This window comes from Salarias fasciatus, chromosome 4 (assembly GCF_902148845.1).
Source record: "Salarias fasciatus chromosome 4, fSalaFa1.1, whole genome shotgun sequence".
Taxonomy (NCBI): domain Eukaryota; kingdom Metazoa; phylum Chordata; class Actinopteri; order Blenniiformes; family Blenniidae; genus Salarias; species Salarias fasciatus.
Genome location: NC_043748.1, coordinates 8,215,648 through 8,229,542, shown reverse-complemented (window position 1 = coordinate 8,229,542; position 13,895 = coordinate 8,215,648). Strand labels below are relative to the sequence as shown.

Here is a 13,895-nt window from a genome sequence, read left to right as displayed (position 1 = left end):
GATAATGTGTAGAACATGAAGCGCATACATTGTTAGTATATCATCATTTAGCATTCGAGTTTATTTTGCTCTTTTTATCCATTTCTTGTGACATACTTCAAGAAACAGCACAGTTGTAAATCTCCCACACACTGTGATTCAGGAATGTGAAACCTGGTGGAACAGTAAAGCTGCGTTCACACCGCCAAATGATTTCCGCGTTTTTACGTCCAAATATAATTGAAAACAATGGGGAACGCGCGTTCAACCGGCAACGAAACGTGTCGCGCTTTCGCGAGGTGTCAGACGCGTTTTCGTGGCGCGTCGGGGCATTCTGGCGTCAGCGGCGCGATTTTGTGGCCGACGCTGAAGTTGGAAAATCTGAACTTTTGACGCGTCGCGTTTTTGAGGCAAACTAATCAGAGAGCCTCTCTATGGTGACGTAGGTCAGGGAGCGGAGACCGGTGAAAGCGACACTGGCACAGCTCCTGGAGCGAACGGTGAAACTCACCAAACTCCGACCGTCTGTGGATAATGTCGTGCACCCAGGCACGGCGTACTGTCCGCCGACGGCGTCGTTGTCTGGCTTTATTAAGCAAATACCACTCGCTCAACAGGGTCAGCCATGATGCTAAACTAACACAGTTAAAGGCCGGAAGTCGCGCCTTCCCACCACAGACACGTCGCGTCAAAACACGCCGCGTTGTTCAGCGTCGGATTTAAAAATTGACGCGTGTTCAACTTCTCGCATTTTTTGACGCAAAATCTCATTCGGTGTGAACGCAGCGTGAAGTTGCAATGAGTCAGTCAGCAGACAGTACCGTGAAATCCAACAAGCCATATAGGAGAAAGATCAGCTTGACAGACTGGATAGCATTCAGGTATACGTGATGAACACACGTACTGAGTTCTTATTGCTTTTCAAAGCTGTGAGCGGAGAGCTGGAAGGTGACGGGGATCCAATCATTCATCTAGTCATCCTTTGGTTTGACAGAGATGTCCAGCCACCCATCCATCATCTATCACTTATCCAGGGCTGGTTGCAGCCAAGAGACATCATCCCTCCAGCATGTCCTACATCTTCCCTGGGGCCTCGTCCCAGCGGGACCCGAAATACCACTCCAAGGAGACGAGCCACCAGTTAATGGGGAAACTAGTTAGTCCGAAGCACCGGCTCCGCTCCAGTTTCCAGACATACTTCCTCTGCTAGTGAGCTGCTGTGTGCAGGTGACTGGAGCATTCTGTAGAAAACGGAAACTCTGAGATGTCAGACAGTCACATGAAGGCAGCGTTGGCAGCTTAGACTCAGACACACAGGTGACACATGAAGGCAGCGTGGGCAACTTGCACATACAAACGACTTGTAGACAGCTGTGAACCAGTTCTCACTGTTCAACAGTCGTTCAAATGACCGACTCGTTCTCAAACATCACACCACTACTCCAATTGCCGATTTCATTATTTAGTCACTTCACCACACTGGTCAAGCTATGTGCACACACCACGTCTCTTAAAGGGGCCACACATACTCTCATAAGATAGGCCATTTGATGTCCCTTTGTTAGTTCAGACACCCAAGGTCTTTGGCTTTGCTCCCAGACTGGAAATGAGAAAAATTGCTGCCCCCCTTTCTTTTCCAAATTGGTTGTATAAACATTTAATAACACAGCAAGTTTGCACCATGTTTTTATGCAGCTTCTGAACAGCACCGGGGTGATGTTGCTTTAAATAGGTGAACTTGCTAGACCTATTTCCATTCTCATATGGCTTTCTCGGGCTACAATGCCTACATACCGGAAACGGGGATAGTTAGGTGCATGGAATGTTAGCAGAAAATAAGATCACACAGGTTCATTTTCACAAATATAAAGGGCTAGAGAAGTGATTGGCAACAACAAACCAATAATTTTGTTTAACACATCTTTAGGAGACAGTTTACCATCAGAAAAGGACATCAGTGGCTTTAAATCTTCTAAAATTGATGGTCAACGCCCCTAAACAATGCCTTGTGTTGAATGAGGAAGTGCAGGGCGGGTGTGGGCTGGGGTGTAAATGCACACTGCTCGGCACCGCCCACCAATCACACTGCCAGTCAGCTGTGTCAGAGACAGAACAGAGCTCATCCTGCTACATATATATGAGCTTCGTTTTCACATAGGAAAAACGAAGGTTTATATCCTCTTCAACGCTGAGGGCAGCGAAGTGTTCTGATTAGACAGGGGGTGAACGTGACCGAGTTAGGTCTATTGGAAGTAAACAAAATATGTTACTGGCGAGTTTTTTTCTCTTTCTTTCTTAATTAACTTTGGTGCTCCAGCTTTAGAAATGTCCGCATTGTTATGCAGCTGTACATCTGATCTTCTCATTATATCCATTTCTTCTAAGGCTCCCGTTAAATAAATCGTCTCCATACGAGTCGTACTGCAGACTGCCATCTTGAAATATTATCTCATCACAACGGAGCATCATACACAGGACGATCAGAATAAAGTCATGCTCAGTTTACATATAATTTTGCTCTTGAAGGCAAATCAACCAGCTGGTTTTTAGAGTGGAATTTAGAGCGGGATTAACTTTTATTCGATTTTAAAGAGGAATAAAACGTCCTATGTAAACGCACTAAATGTGTTTGTGTGCAGTTTCTCTGAAAGCCTGGTACAAGAAACACATCCGAATCTTCCTGACAACCTGGAACCAGCTCAGAGTTTCTCTGGAAACCAACGGTAAATGCACACACACTATCCAGCCAGACATCCTCCTTTTCTGTTACACTCATGTTGTGCAAATCCTTCATCTGACTCTGGATTAAAATTGTGTTCAGGTGAGATTAAGATCCCAGCTGAGTTCTGCCAGAAGGACCTGGACGTCAAAAGTGACTTCAGAGTGCTGCTACCGCAAAGACAAGGCCCAGGCCTCTGCTCCACAGCTCTCGTCAGCTACCTGATTGCATTGCACAACAACCTTATCTACGGCGTTGACAAGAACACCGGAGAAGAAACCAGGTGGGGGAGCTCTTGCCTCATTATTGTCACTTTCTAATGCATGAGCACAGTGTGTTCCTCATATAAATTCAGAATGTATTCAAAGATAATAAAAATTATTAAAACATGAAATTAAATGTCACAAATCCTGGAAGATATATATCCTTAAACACACGAACGATTTTGTGTTTGTGTGTTTTTATGCCTCTCCCAGCTACAAAGTGAGCCCTGCAGATCTGACTGACCTGCATGTGATTCATTATGAGATGGAAAGAGACGTGATGCCACTGATTCTGGCCAACACCCAGTACAGCATCGAGAGGGGTCAGGAAACCATCCATGAGTACAACTTGCCCAAAATCCAACAGCAGATCATTTCCCGCTTCCTGCAGGGCAAACCTTTCATCACTCTAAACGTGAGCACAATGAAAAGCACAACTAAGGCACTCGTTGCTTTGCCTGAACATTTGGAGAAAAAATGTGAAGACACTACTTCGCTCATGCTCATGTCTTTGTACCACAGGGAATTCCAACGCTGGTCAACAGACATGATCGCAACTATGAGATCATCCTTAAAGATGTAAAAACCAAAATCAGACAAGTAGGTTTTGATGCAAAGAAAAGTCAGATCCTTATCACCCGGGTTCATGTTGCTGAAGATATTCCTCTTCACACCAACAGGAACCTCTTCAGGCTCTCACCCTGGTTGCTGTGGCTGGAGATCTGCGCTCCTACAGTGATGTGTGTGAGGCCTTGCACACGCTGGAAGTGGCCCTCGGTTTCCTCGCAATGACTGGGGGAGAGCCGCACATGCAGCTGTCTTGCTACCTGGAGGAGGTTCTGCAGATGGGAAACCAGATGGCTCAGCACGTCCTCAAGGTTGACCTATCTGAGATACTGGTTATATTATCTGACTGCAAGTTTGCTCGTTTCCACAGAAGAACCAGAATGTGTTCTGTGGTTACAAAAATATTCTGTGCTACTTTTGTGTCATCCGACATATGTGCTATCATGTTGAAATCTGAGTTTTTTAATTTTAATCAACAAGGACTTAATTAGTTTATGCGCTGGACACACAATAAAGAATGGTGCTTTTGCTTCATTTTTGCCCCACAGGCATTGAGTGTGTGTTGTCTGAAGCACTGTGTGGCACTGTGGCAGCTGCTGGCCTCGCTCAAATCAGAAAATATGCTTCAGCTCAAAAAGGTAAGGAATGGCACTGTGATTGGTTATCACAGTTGGAACTATATACGTAACGTCTTTATGCTGATTCAAGATATTTCTGTCTTTCTCAGGATCCATTTCCAGATTCAGAAGAGTACAAACAGCCTCTCGGTGAAGAAGAACGCAGACTGTTGGCAGGATTTTTCTCGAAGAACAGAGCTGACGTTTTCCTTCTGGAGATGCATGAATTCCTGGTGCTCGTGCTGAAAAATCCAAAGGCACCTGAAACCTTCAGGCCTGACTGGAGGTAAAATGAGTGCTTCAAATATATTAATGGTTTGCTCAGATTATGCAGTTAAACCTGAGACAAAGGAATTGTAGAAACAAGCGCCGCCAAGAGATTTTAAAAGATCCAGAGATAAATTAGAAATTCCTCATCCTGAGTGGTAACCATTGACAGTGTGGATGAAGCATGTGGCTCCAAAAAAAAAAAAAGAAGCTCACCCGGAAGTGTCAAAAACCTGCAATATCACAGTCCAACAGGGTATGACTCCACAAAGGCTGTGACTCCATAGACTAAAATTCACGTCAATAAAACTGGATACGCTGAGTTTCTACAGCTCAGAGTAGTTTTTTTTCATTGCATTTCATGGTCCAGAAGGGAAATCAGGTGATTCATCTGAAAATATATCAACATTAAATGTTTTATAGAGCCTTAAAGTTTTCATAATGAGGGGGCGTGGCTACTTGATTGACAGGTCTGCTCTGGAATGATTGACAGATCCTTCCAGCTGCTTTCAGGAGGTTTACATTAAGGAGCTGACATTCACATTAAGTTCCCCGACAATTATTTTCCACAGTTACTCAGTTTGTTGGCTTGTTTTAATTAGTTGTAGGTACACTGTAATCATGACTAGTTCCTGGATTGAAAGACCCTCAAATGATTCTGTTATCCAGTTTTTTCTGTAAGTACATCTTTGCATTTGCAGAGTATTAGCAGTGAATGTGATATGTAGTGTTACTCAAAACTTTGTCATTTCTTCTGAGGCGTGGTGACCTGAACATGAAGTTTAACCAAGTTTAAATGAGCAACAGGTTTTGTTTTCCTGGCTCTCATTGGGTTCTGCCTCATTTTGGAGCCAGGTTGCTATATCCCTCTTTTATCCAGCCTCAGCCTCAGGCTCAGGGCTTCTCTTGCTAACCACAGCCGAGCCCGGGGTAAACTCTGCCGCTGGCCGTGCCTGGGGGCCAGGGAGAACAACCGCAAGTGACCGGGGGGAAAGCACCGTTAGCGCCGGCCGGCCTTGCTGGGCGGCCAGGGAGAAGCACTTCTTGCGGCTGCTGGCAGGGCCGAGAGGTGGCCCAGCGGGTGGTTCTCTCCATGAACCCTCAAGCCTGTGAATCTCCAAAGAGAGCCAGGATACTGCGCGCTAGTTAGATAGATAGATATAAACTTTATTAAACCTGAGGGAAATTCAAGTGTTCAGTATCTTACATAAATAAATACTGAAAAGACAAGACAGGCAGATCCAGCATTAAATACCACTGGGTTGAATATATACAGTACATAAAACGGAAATATACGAGACATACTCGTATATACATAAAGAAAGAGAATAACGTCTGGTTTAAAACATCCATGCACTATCTGCCTACCCCCGACCCGGTCTGGACGGCGGCATGGTACTGCTGGCGGATGTGAAGAACACTTTCCCAGCGTTGCTTGTGGACCTGTGTCCTTCAGTCCATGGACAACGTGAGCGCGGTAATGGACTGTTAGGCTGGTCCTGGTCAAACACATGAACACTGTAAACAGTTATTATTGACAAGTTAATGATATGCAAACACTATGGAACCAGTTTACGGCAGACCATCACATTATCACACAACACCACAGTCCTGGGCTCAGTCAGCCTCGCCCCTTGTTTCTCTCAAGCCCCGCCCCCTCGCTGTCTTTTTTGTCTGGCTCCAAAAACCCAACATGTCCGCCTCCAAGCTGGCTTCATTTTCAGATATTAGAAACAGGAAACAGATGATGTCACGAATGCTCTGTCCATCTTTAACACTCACTGGCGGTAGACTGTTAAAGTTTGGACTGAGCAAGTCGTAGCATATATTTTTCATTTTAGATCTCAGAAGCAGTGGATGTTGTTGTTTTCCAACTTCAAAGTCACATTTCTTGTGCTCAAGAAAATCTAATATCTGCTCATGTAGCTCACTATTTTTGGAGGCGATGGTGTTGTCAAAATGTTGTTTTGTGAAAATTATCTTGATTTGATTTGACTTGAAAAATCAGTCCCATTTTAAACTGAAAACGGTAATTATGAGCTCCAAACATAATTCTAACTACATAGTAATCAATTACAAAAACATTACTGTTACTGAAATATTGTTTTTATAAACCAGAGTTCCATTTTTAAAAACCATTTGTGTTTCATCTCCTAAAGCTTGAAAGAAACCTTGGTGGCTTACATGGAGCGCAAAGACATGGATGTTCCTCCAGAAGTGGAAGAGCATTTCCCAGAGGAGATCAGCCTGGCACATTACGTGGAAGCCTGGAAGTTCATTGTGGACTTCAAGAACGAGCGTGGACATCGACAATGAAGATTCTATTAGTTGTTTTGCTTCTTGTGGATTAAAATCAATCACTTAATGTGAAGTTTATGGCCTGAAGTAACAGTCCTGACAATCCGTATTTCTATATGTTCATGAAGAAGAGACGTGCCTTTTCACTGAATAGCTTTCAATCCTGTCAAGACAAAAAGCAATGTGAACTTTTCTGTGGTGTTTCAGATCTTGCTTTGTGTTATTTTGTATTTCTTAATCATGCGCAAAGTTTCTTCATAGTACATAAACTAAACAAAACACACTTCACTCAGATAAAAAATGGTGTGTATATCTTGATCGAACTGCATCTAAATTTAACTTTACTTGCCTTAATACAACAGGTAGTTTTTGTCAATCAGGTGTTTCACTGTTGCCATGCCATGTGTAACTGTTGTTGCCTTTTACATTCATCACTTAGCTGTCTTTCATTCCATCTTTTTCATTTGGTGTTGATTTGATAAGTGATTGAGTTCTTTTATGGATCATTTTTTAAATTATAACCTGTCTACAGTAAAGTGTAAATCCATTCACTGCTTTATTTTTGTGATCTACACTAAATTTTCAAGAGCCTGAAGACTGGAGGGATCACCACTTAATTACTTCTTGTTTACTCTCTACATCACTGCCAACATGCAGCAAAGGGTGTATATGATGCAGTGTTCAGGAAATGTCTACCTGAGATTAATGACTTTGTCTCTGATCAGATTGATGTGTAAATAAGGAGAAGACAAGAAACCTTCCAAAGTACAGTAAATAATGTATGAGAAATGTGAAATTCTTACCAAGTGAAGTCCTGGAATGTGCTCCACACACTTTCTTGGTCTGTGCTTAAAACACACTGCTTTGGTTTTCTGTCAGTGCCAACACAATACATGAAATATTGCATGTAATGGGCACACAATTGCAACAGATGAGTGAAATAATAGAAAATATGAAATGTTTGAAATAAAGTTTCAGTAAATGTGCACTTCTGCAGGTGTCTGTTTGTCAATTAAATGCTGAAATAGTCCAAACCACACCGAACTACAGATATTTACTCAATCTCCCCTTATTTATTGCTTCCCTGTTAATATTTTATTTTCCAGTGTGACCAAACGAAGCATCAAGTTTAGTTTCAACCTTGAGTGTGGGGGATGTGGGTTCGAATCTTGTATATCAGTATAATCACTGGCAAGTTGCAATGACTTATCTTGTTGACCCAGTAAAAAAAAAGCCAAATAAACACTGACTGCAGATTTGTGTTTGACTGACAAAGTGAAACAACATCCTCTTTATTCAGCCTCTGTTGTGATGGCCGGTGGAAACAGTACAGGCTGAAATGGTGAAGTGTTTTAACCTCCACTTAGGACTATGAAAATATTCAGTTGAAGACTTAGTAGCATAGAATTTATGATAAACTAATCAATGTAGTCTCCTTGTTGATGGCTGTAAAAACATATCAGACCTGCAGCAGCCATGCACACCGCCAGTAGAGAATTTGACCTGGTTTGAAAATATTCAACATTATCAGTACGATGGTACCTGGAAAAAAAGTCTGACGAACATTTGAAGGACTTCTCGTAAGGTGATGACGGTATAATATATCCTGAATGGTGTTTCCTGTTGAATGCTTCATGGCTCCATTACAGGTCAGTGATGGCCCAGAGGTTACACTACTGAGCGAGAGAGAAGCCATCGATGCAGATATTGATAATAAATCTCCCATGTAAATGGACTACATAGCGCTTTTTCATCTGCATTAGCAGAGACCAAAGCGCTTTTGCACTGCATTATCACATTCACCCATTCACACACCGGTGGAGGCGGCTGCCATGCAAGGCGCTCAGTCCACCCACCGGGGGCAATTCAGGGTTAAGTGTCTTGCCCAAGGACACTTCGACATGCAGACAGGGGGAGACGGGAATCGAAATGACAACCTCCCGATTGTCAGACGACTGCTCCCCCCACCGAACCACAGCCGCCCATGTGAGTTTCTTTTACCAATGGTTCCACTTTGTATTCAACAGTTACTTATGTAGCATTAAAAATGCTCAGCAGAATCACCTGCAGGGTGCAGCAGGTGGACTCTCATAACGACGACTCAGTGATTTACAGCTCAGTATGGAGGTAAAGTTCAGCTCCTCTGTTGACTCACAGAAAGCAGGAAGGATTTCCTCTTTCTCTTCCAGGAATCACTGTCTACTTGTAACCTGCTGTTTATTGACCTTCCAGAGAAATTCCAACAAATCTGTGTTGTTTTACAAGCATCAAAATTCTATTGAAACATAGATTTGACCATCCAGACAAAGTGATGGGGTCAAATTTAGGTCAGAAGATAAATCTCCCGCAAGGGTCAAAACCACAACTAGTAACAAGGCGGGGTCAGTGGTGTACAGATCTATTGATAAGAGTAAGATCTATTGGCATGCAGGAGGACTTAACTTTTCAGTTTCACAAATATGAAAAGAGAAGAATAACTGATGACATGAATGTTACAATATCAACAAGATTTGTTCGACAGTTCTGTTAAAAAAAATCTGTTTATGGAGCATTTTCCGACACATAATGCTGAATCAGAATAAATGATCTGCAGAAGACTAAATATATTCTTCCCCTGGTGAAACATCCGAGGACGGACGGTGATTCATCTGTGTTCACGATGAATGAATTCAAGAAAACCCACAAAAGTATTTTAACAATTTTTTAAAAAGTCAGAATGTCCAAACAAATCAGAAACAATATCATGGACATCTTGAAACACACTGAAAAGGAAAATTCGAGCTGTTGAAGGCATCAGTCTGGGACAGGAGCTGGCAGTGAGACACGCTGAAGCGACAGTAAACTTACCTCAAGCAAAACTGTTTAATCATCAAATGCAAAAAACGTTACATCAGGAAGTCATTTTTCTCATTACTTCTGATTTCAACTCAGGGAAAATGGACCAGACCAGTAAAACGCTTTTCTAATGTTTTTTTTATAATAAGAATTCAGAAGTTGTTCAATTAGATTTATTGTTGTGATTTGTTTTTATATTTCAGAAAACTGAGTCACACCTCAGTCTTTATATATTTTCTTCTTTAGTATAACTTATATACCTTTGAGTCTCTAGCCTGGCATGCCAGACTGACTATGTGTTACACACACGTATCCCTGAGCATGGAGAGACAGTCTGGCGTGCCAGACTATTGAATCTCACAGCCAGTTTCCCTGGTTTCCAGGTTGCCATGGCAATGTGCCTGTACCAAATGAAACAGAAAAACCAAACTGGAGATTCAGAAACACCCCTGATTAGTGTTACCACGAGACAGCTGAGGTGACTTCTTCTACCTCAGCAGCCACGTGACAAGTGGAGACCAAAAAAACACACACGCGCACACACAGTGGTGAGAGACACAGGCTGGGTTATACCGCCCCCTGTTGGATATTTTAACGCATAACATGCTTTTTCCTCCCTCTGCCTTTGTGACTAGAATAAAAACCCAGGCTCTCATGAGTCAGGGTCATGTGAGAGTTGTGGAGAAGAACAGCTCATTATAAGATGAAGGTCACCCTGCAGGATGTGGAATGAAACAATAGTCTTTCACAGATATGGCATATCGCCCTTTCATTAAAGCCAGATTCCACCCTGAAGACAGCTGAACAGCAGCAATAAACCTTATACATGTTTCCAAAAGCATGATAAAAGAATACATAATGTGCTCTTTATCATCCCGATATCAAACATTTCTGCATTTCTACAATTCCCAGCCACTAACCAGTCCTTCCCATGTTATTTTACAGTTCTGGTGATGTTGTCAAGTCATCTGTGTTTGTGCACTGCTCCGGACTTGACACGGAGCATTCCCATCGAAAAGATGTTGTGCAGGGTTTCACTCAAGAACCAGTCCAGGTTTTCTTTCAACTCTTTTATTGCCAACAATTTGGTGGGTTTTTTTTCAGATTCCTTTAGTTTTCTTTACTTCCTTAGCCCTTTAGATCCCTTAGTTTTCTTTAACCCTTTAGTGGGTTCTTAATTGCTTTGGGCTTCTCTTTAAGTTGTTAGACAACCCATAGTTGGGAGGCCCTCAGGTGAAAAACCTTAAGGAAACAAAGTATGCCAATTACTTGTAGATTCTCTTACAAAAGAACTAATAATGAACTGGCCATAAAGGACCAAGTGCTTTTAAGAAAGGCAGATTCTCAGTATTAACGAAGGTAGTTTTTCAGTTTTAAATTATTAAACTTATTTAACAGCTCAAGCACAGGTGGCAAATGAGCACAAAAATAAATCAAATCCCTTTCCTAACTACTTATCTTAAGGTTCCTTTTCAGTGGATTTTAACTTAAACCACCACCTTAATAAATAATACATTAATTCTTACTTTAACCTAGTGAACGACAAACTTAGCACTTTAATGACTTTAATGAAAAGAAAATGTTAAACTTAAAGTCCTTCGCAGCTGGTTAAACCCAGGTGCTCCTGCACGCAAACACTTCTCCCTGAAGTCAGTGGAGATCTGCAGCTTACCGGCAGTCCATCCAGTTCGAAGGGTTCTTTCGCACCGGTTAAACCCAGGGAAGAACAACTTTTGTGATCATTACCAGAGAGCTGTGTCCTCCCCTGGCCTGTCTCCTGCTCCAAGCAGGAAGGCTGTGAAGCAGGTCTTCCCTCCACCCACCTGGCCAGGAGCATCAATCAGGTGATAGGAATCACCTGGTCTTTGTTCTCCCTGATGGGGGATGGGATGAGAGGCAGAGCCGGCTCTCTGCCACTTCTGACAGAACAAATGTAATTCAGATTTTGTAAAGCCACTGTGGTTTTGTAAAACAAGCAAGCATAATTAATTTGATGTCTGTTACAGTGTTTCCCCCCCTTGAATTAATAATTCCTTCTTTGCTTCATGAATCTACATATCTTCCCTCCATAGAGTAATTTCGAAAGATGCAAAAGTAACGTTCTGTGTAGCTGTTCTTGAGAAGGGAAAGGGAAACTAAACAGATGTAGTCACGCCACATACACTCACACCCAACTTTATAATTGTACTGAACTGTGAAACCTTATAGGAACAGTTATTGAAAGCAACACAATATAAAATACCTCCAATGTGGTGTAGTGATTTGTACAGCGGCCTTATAGTGAAATATTCCCTTTATGACTTCAGGTGTTGTGGGATTTAACGTTTGCATGAGGATTTTCTGAATAAATCTGCAGTTGACGTTATCTGGTGTCTTTAGATAACCTGTAGCTGTGTGCGATAGCCCTCATGGACGTGTGTCCGACTGGTATAACCTGTATAGCACCATGGCTGGAAAATACATCCAGCACACCAGTGACCTGAAGCTGAATGGATAAATGCAGGGTGGACAAAACAACTATAAGTGGATCTGTGATGGTTATTGTTTAATATCTAACTAGACAAGATAACACTGCACCATTTATCTACATAAAGTGATTGCAGATAGGCATCGTGTCACAATCTAAATGAATTAAGAGAGAGAATCGGAAGGATGTGTGTCTTTCTGAACTGCAGATTACTTGTAGAAGCACAATGGAGTGGAATGATGGTTGCTTCACATTGGTTCAAACACCAATTGGGCCTTTCTATGTGGAGTTAGGTAGTTAGTGTCGTGAAATAGTGTAGAATTTCAAATCTGTCTTCACAGTGCAAATAGATCTTCCCTTTTGTTTGGATTGCTGTGGTTATTATTGTTATAGCACTGTGGAGGAGGGACGCAAAAAACTTACTGTGACTGTTATCAGCCTAAACGTTTCTTTAATAATAATAATAATAATAATAATAATAATAATAATAATAATACGAGATGAAAGATGAAACAAATCAGAAATGAATAACAAATAACTTGGAATAAGTTGGGTGATTATTTCAAGACAATAATTCCAGCGTTCATGGTCACTGTGTCAGAAAAATTCCAGTCTGAGTCACAGTGAAAGCAAACTTTATTAGCTGACGCCCATTTCTGACAAATCGAAACTTTGGGAGAGACGGAAACGTGAGGAGCGCAGCGCGGGCTCCTCTCTTCAGACTGTCTCTGTCTGCAGGAGCGACGCAGGACGAGCGGGGATGAGTTCGTGCAGCAGGAGCTGAGAGCCGGCCCAGGTGAGTGCGGAGGGCCGGGGAGCCTCCCCGGAGCCCGGGTACCACCTCTGTTTCCCCCCTTATCGTCTCCCCGACCAGCTGAGTGTAGAAGCCGCGGCGCTCCTGCAGCCTGCTCTGATACCCGGTTAGCTAGTAGTTAGCAGCGGCAGCTTATGTCTGTTAAACAGGGCTGACACCGAGCGTTATGAGGACTCTGTAGATACATGCGTGTGGTGTGGTCACTTTAGCATTATGCCAGAAATTATTAGTTTATTTATTTATTTTACGTGGAAGTGATCAAATCACATTTTTCTTCATCAAAACAGGCATGTGATTGGTTGAACTAGACTAGAGAGTGGTTGTGTTAATCAAAGAAGAGGAGTCAACTTGGTTTGAAGTAAATAGATAAATAAATAAATAAATGAAAATCCCAAGTGAAAGTGAAAGCATGCCAGTGAATAAAACTGAGGTGTGACTGAGAAATGCAAGAGTTTGAAAAGTGTCATACACTTATAAATGTTCATCACATCTGTATTCCCCTTGTAAGACCTTCATGCACTGCTGCTTCTACGACATCCTCCACAAAATGGCTTCGCGTTGGCATCATAGATACACATACAGTTAAAATATATAGAGCACTTCATCCAGGGCTGTGTGTCAGTTGTCTATGCTCATCTTGGCAATGCTGTTTTGCTGGTTCCGGGCTAACGTGGTAACATGACAGTGGCCTATATAGGGACAGGTGTGGGTAAGTGAAGTCAAGGTGTTGATCAAGTCCATATAACAGGGTAGATTTTGTTTCCTTGCTGACTTAATTTTATGAGCGAAATGAAAGTGAAAGGAGTGTGTTGTCTGATAAAACCGGTTGTCTCTGTTGAGGAAGGAGACCAGTGAAGATGTGGTGCACAGCTTGTGGCCATCAGATACTGGAAAAAACACCCAAATTCTGCGGTGAATGTGGCCAGAGGATTTCTGTCCAACCTGCAGTCACAAAGGGTAAGTAAACAAGAGCAGACATGTGGTGTAGTTAGATAATTTCATTAAGTGGGGCCACTAAATTCACTATGTACTACGTTAAGAACTAGAGAAGCACTCAGAAAGAACACAG

The 13,895-nt window shown here is 42.3% G+C and overlaps 2 protein-coding genes across 7 annotated transcripts in view; both read left to right on the top strand.

Moving 5' to 3' along the window:
- Positions 1-7,752, top strand: part of LOC115386507 (E3 ubiquitin-protein ligase rnf213-alpha-like) — an 86,698-nt gene extending 78,946 nt beyond the window's left edge. Inside the window, exons 60-67 of the mRNA XM_030088842.1 lie at positions 2,619-2,702; positions 2,801-2,981; positions 3,175-3,376; positions 3,484-3,561; positions 3,642-3,839; positions 4,077-4,166; positions 4,256-4,431; positions 6,572-7,752. Of these exons, the coding sequence (XP_029944702.1) occupies positions 2,619-2,702; positions 2,801-2,981; positions 3,175-3,376; positions 3,484-3,561; positions 3,642-3,839; positions 4,077-4,166; positions 4,256-4,431; positions 6,572-6,728 (1,166 nt within the window). The 3' untranslated portion in view covers positions 6,729-7,752. The remainder of the gene's footprint in view (positions 1-2,618; positions 2,703-2,800; positions 2,982-3,174; positions 3,377-3,483; positions 3,562-3,641; positions 3,840-4,076; positions 4,167-4,255; positions 4,432-6,571) is intronic.
- A 4,942-nt stretch (positions 7,753-12,694) lies between these two features.
- Positions 12,695-13,895, top strand: part of LOC115386508 (E3 ubiquitin-protein ligase rnf213-alpha-like) — a 92,746-nt gene continuing 91,545 nt past the window's right edge. For 4 of the 6 annotated variants that reach the window (XM_030088845.1, XM_030088847.1, XM_030088843.1 and 1 more), the window contains exons 1-2: positions 12,695-12,808; positions 13,667-13,783. In XM_030088845.1, the coding sequence (XP_029944705.1) occupies positions 13,684-13,783 (100 nt within the window). In that variant the 5' untranslated portion in view covers positions 12,695-12,808; positions 13,667-13,683. The remainder of the gene's footprint in view (positions 12,809-13,666; positions 13,784-13,895) is intronic. The other 2 variants (XM_030088846.1, XM_030088844.1) reach the window with 1 other exon arrangement.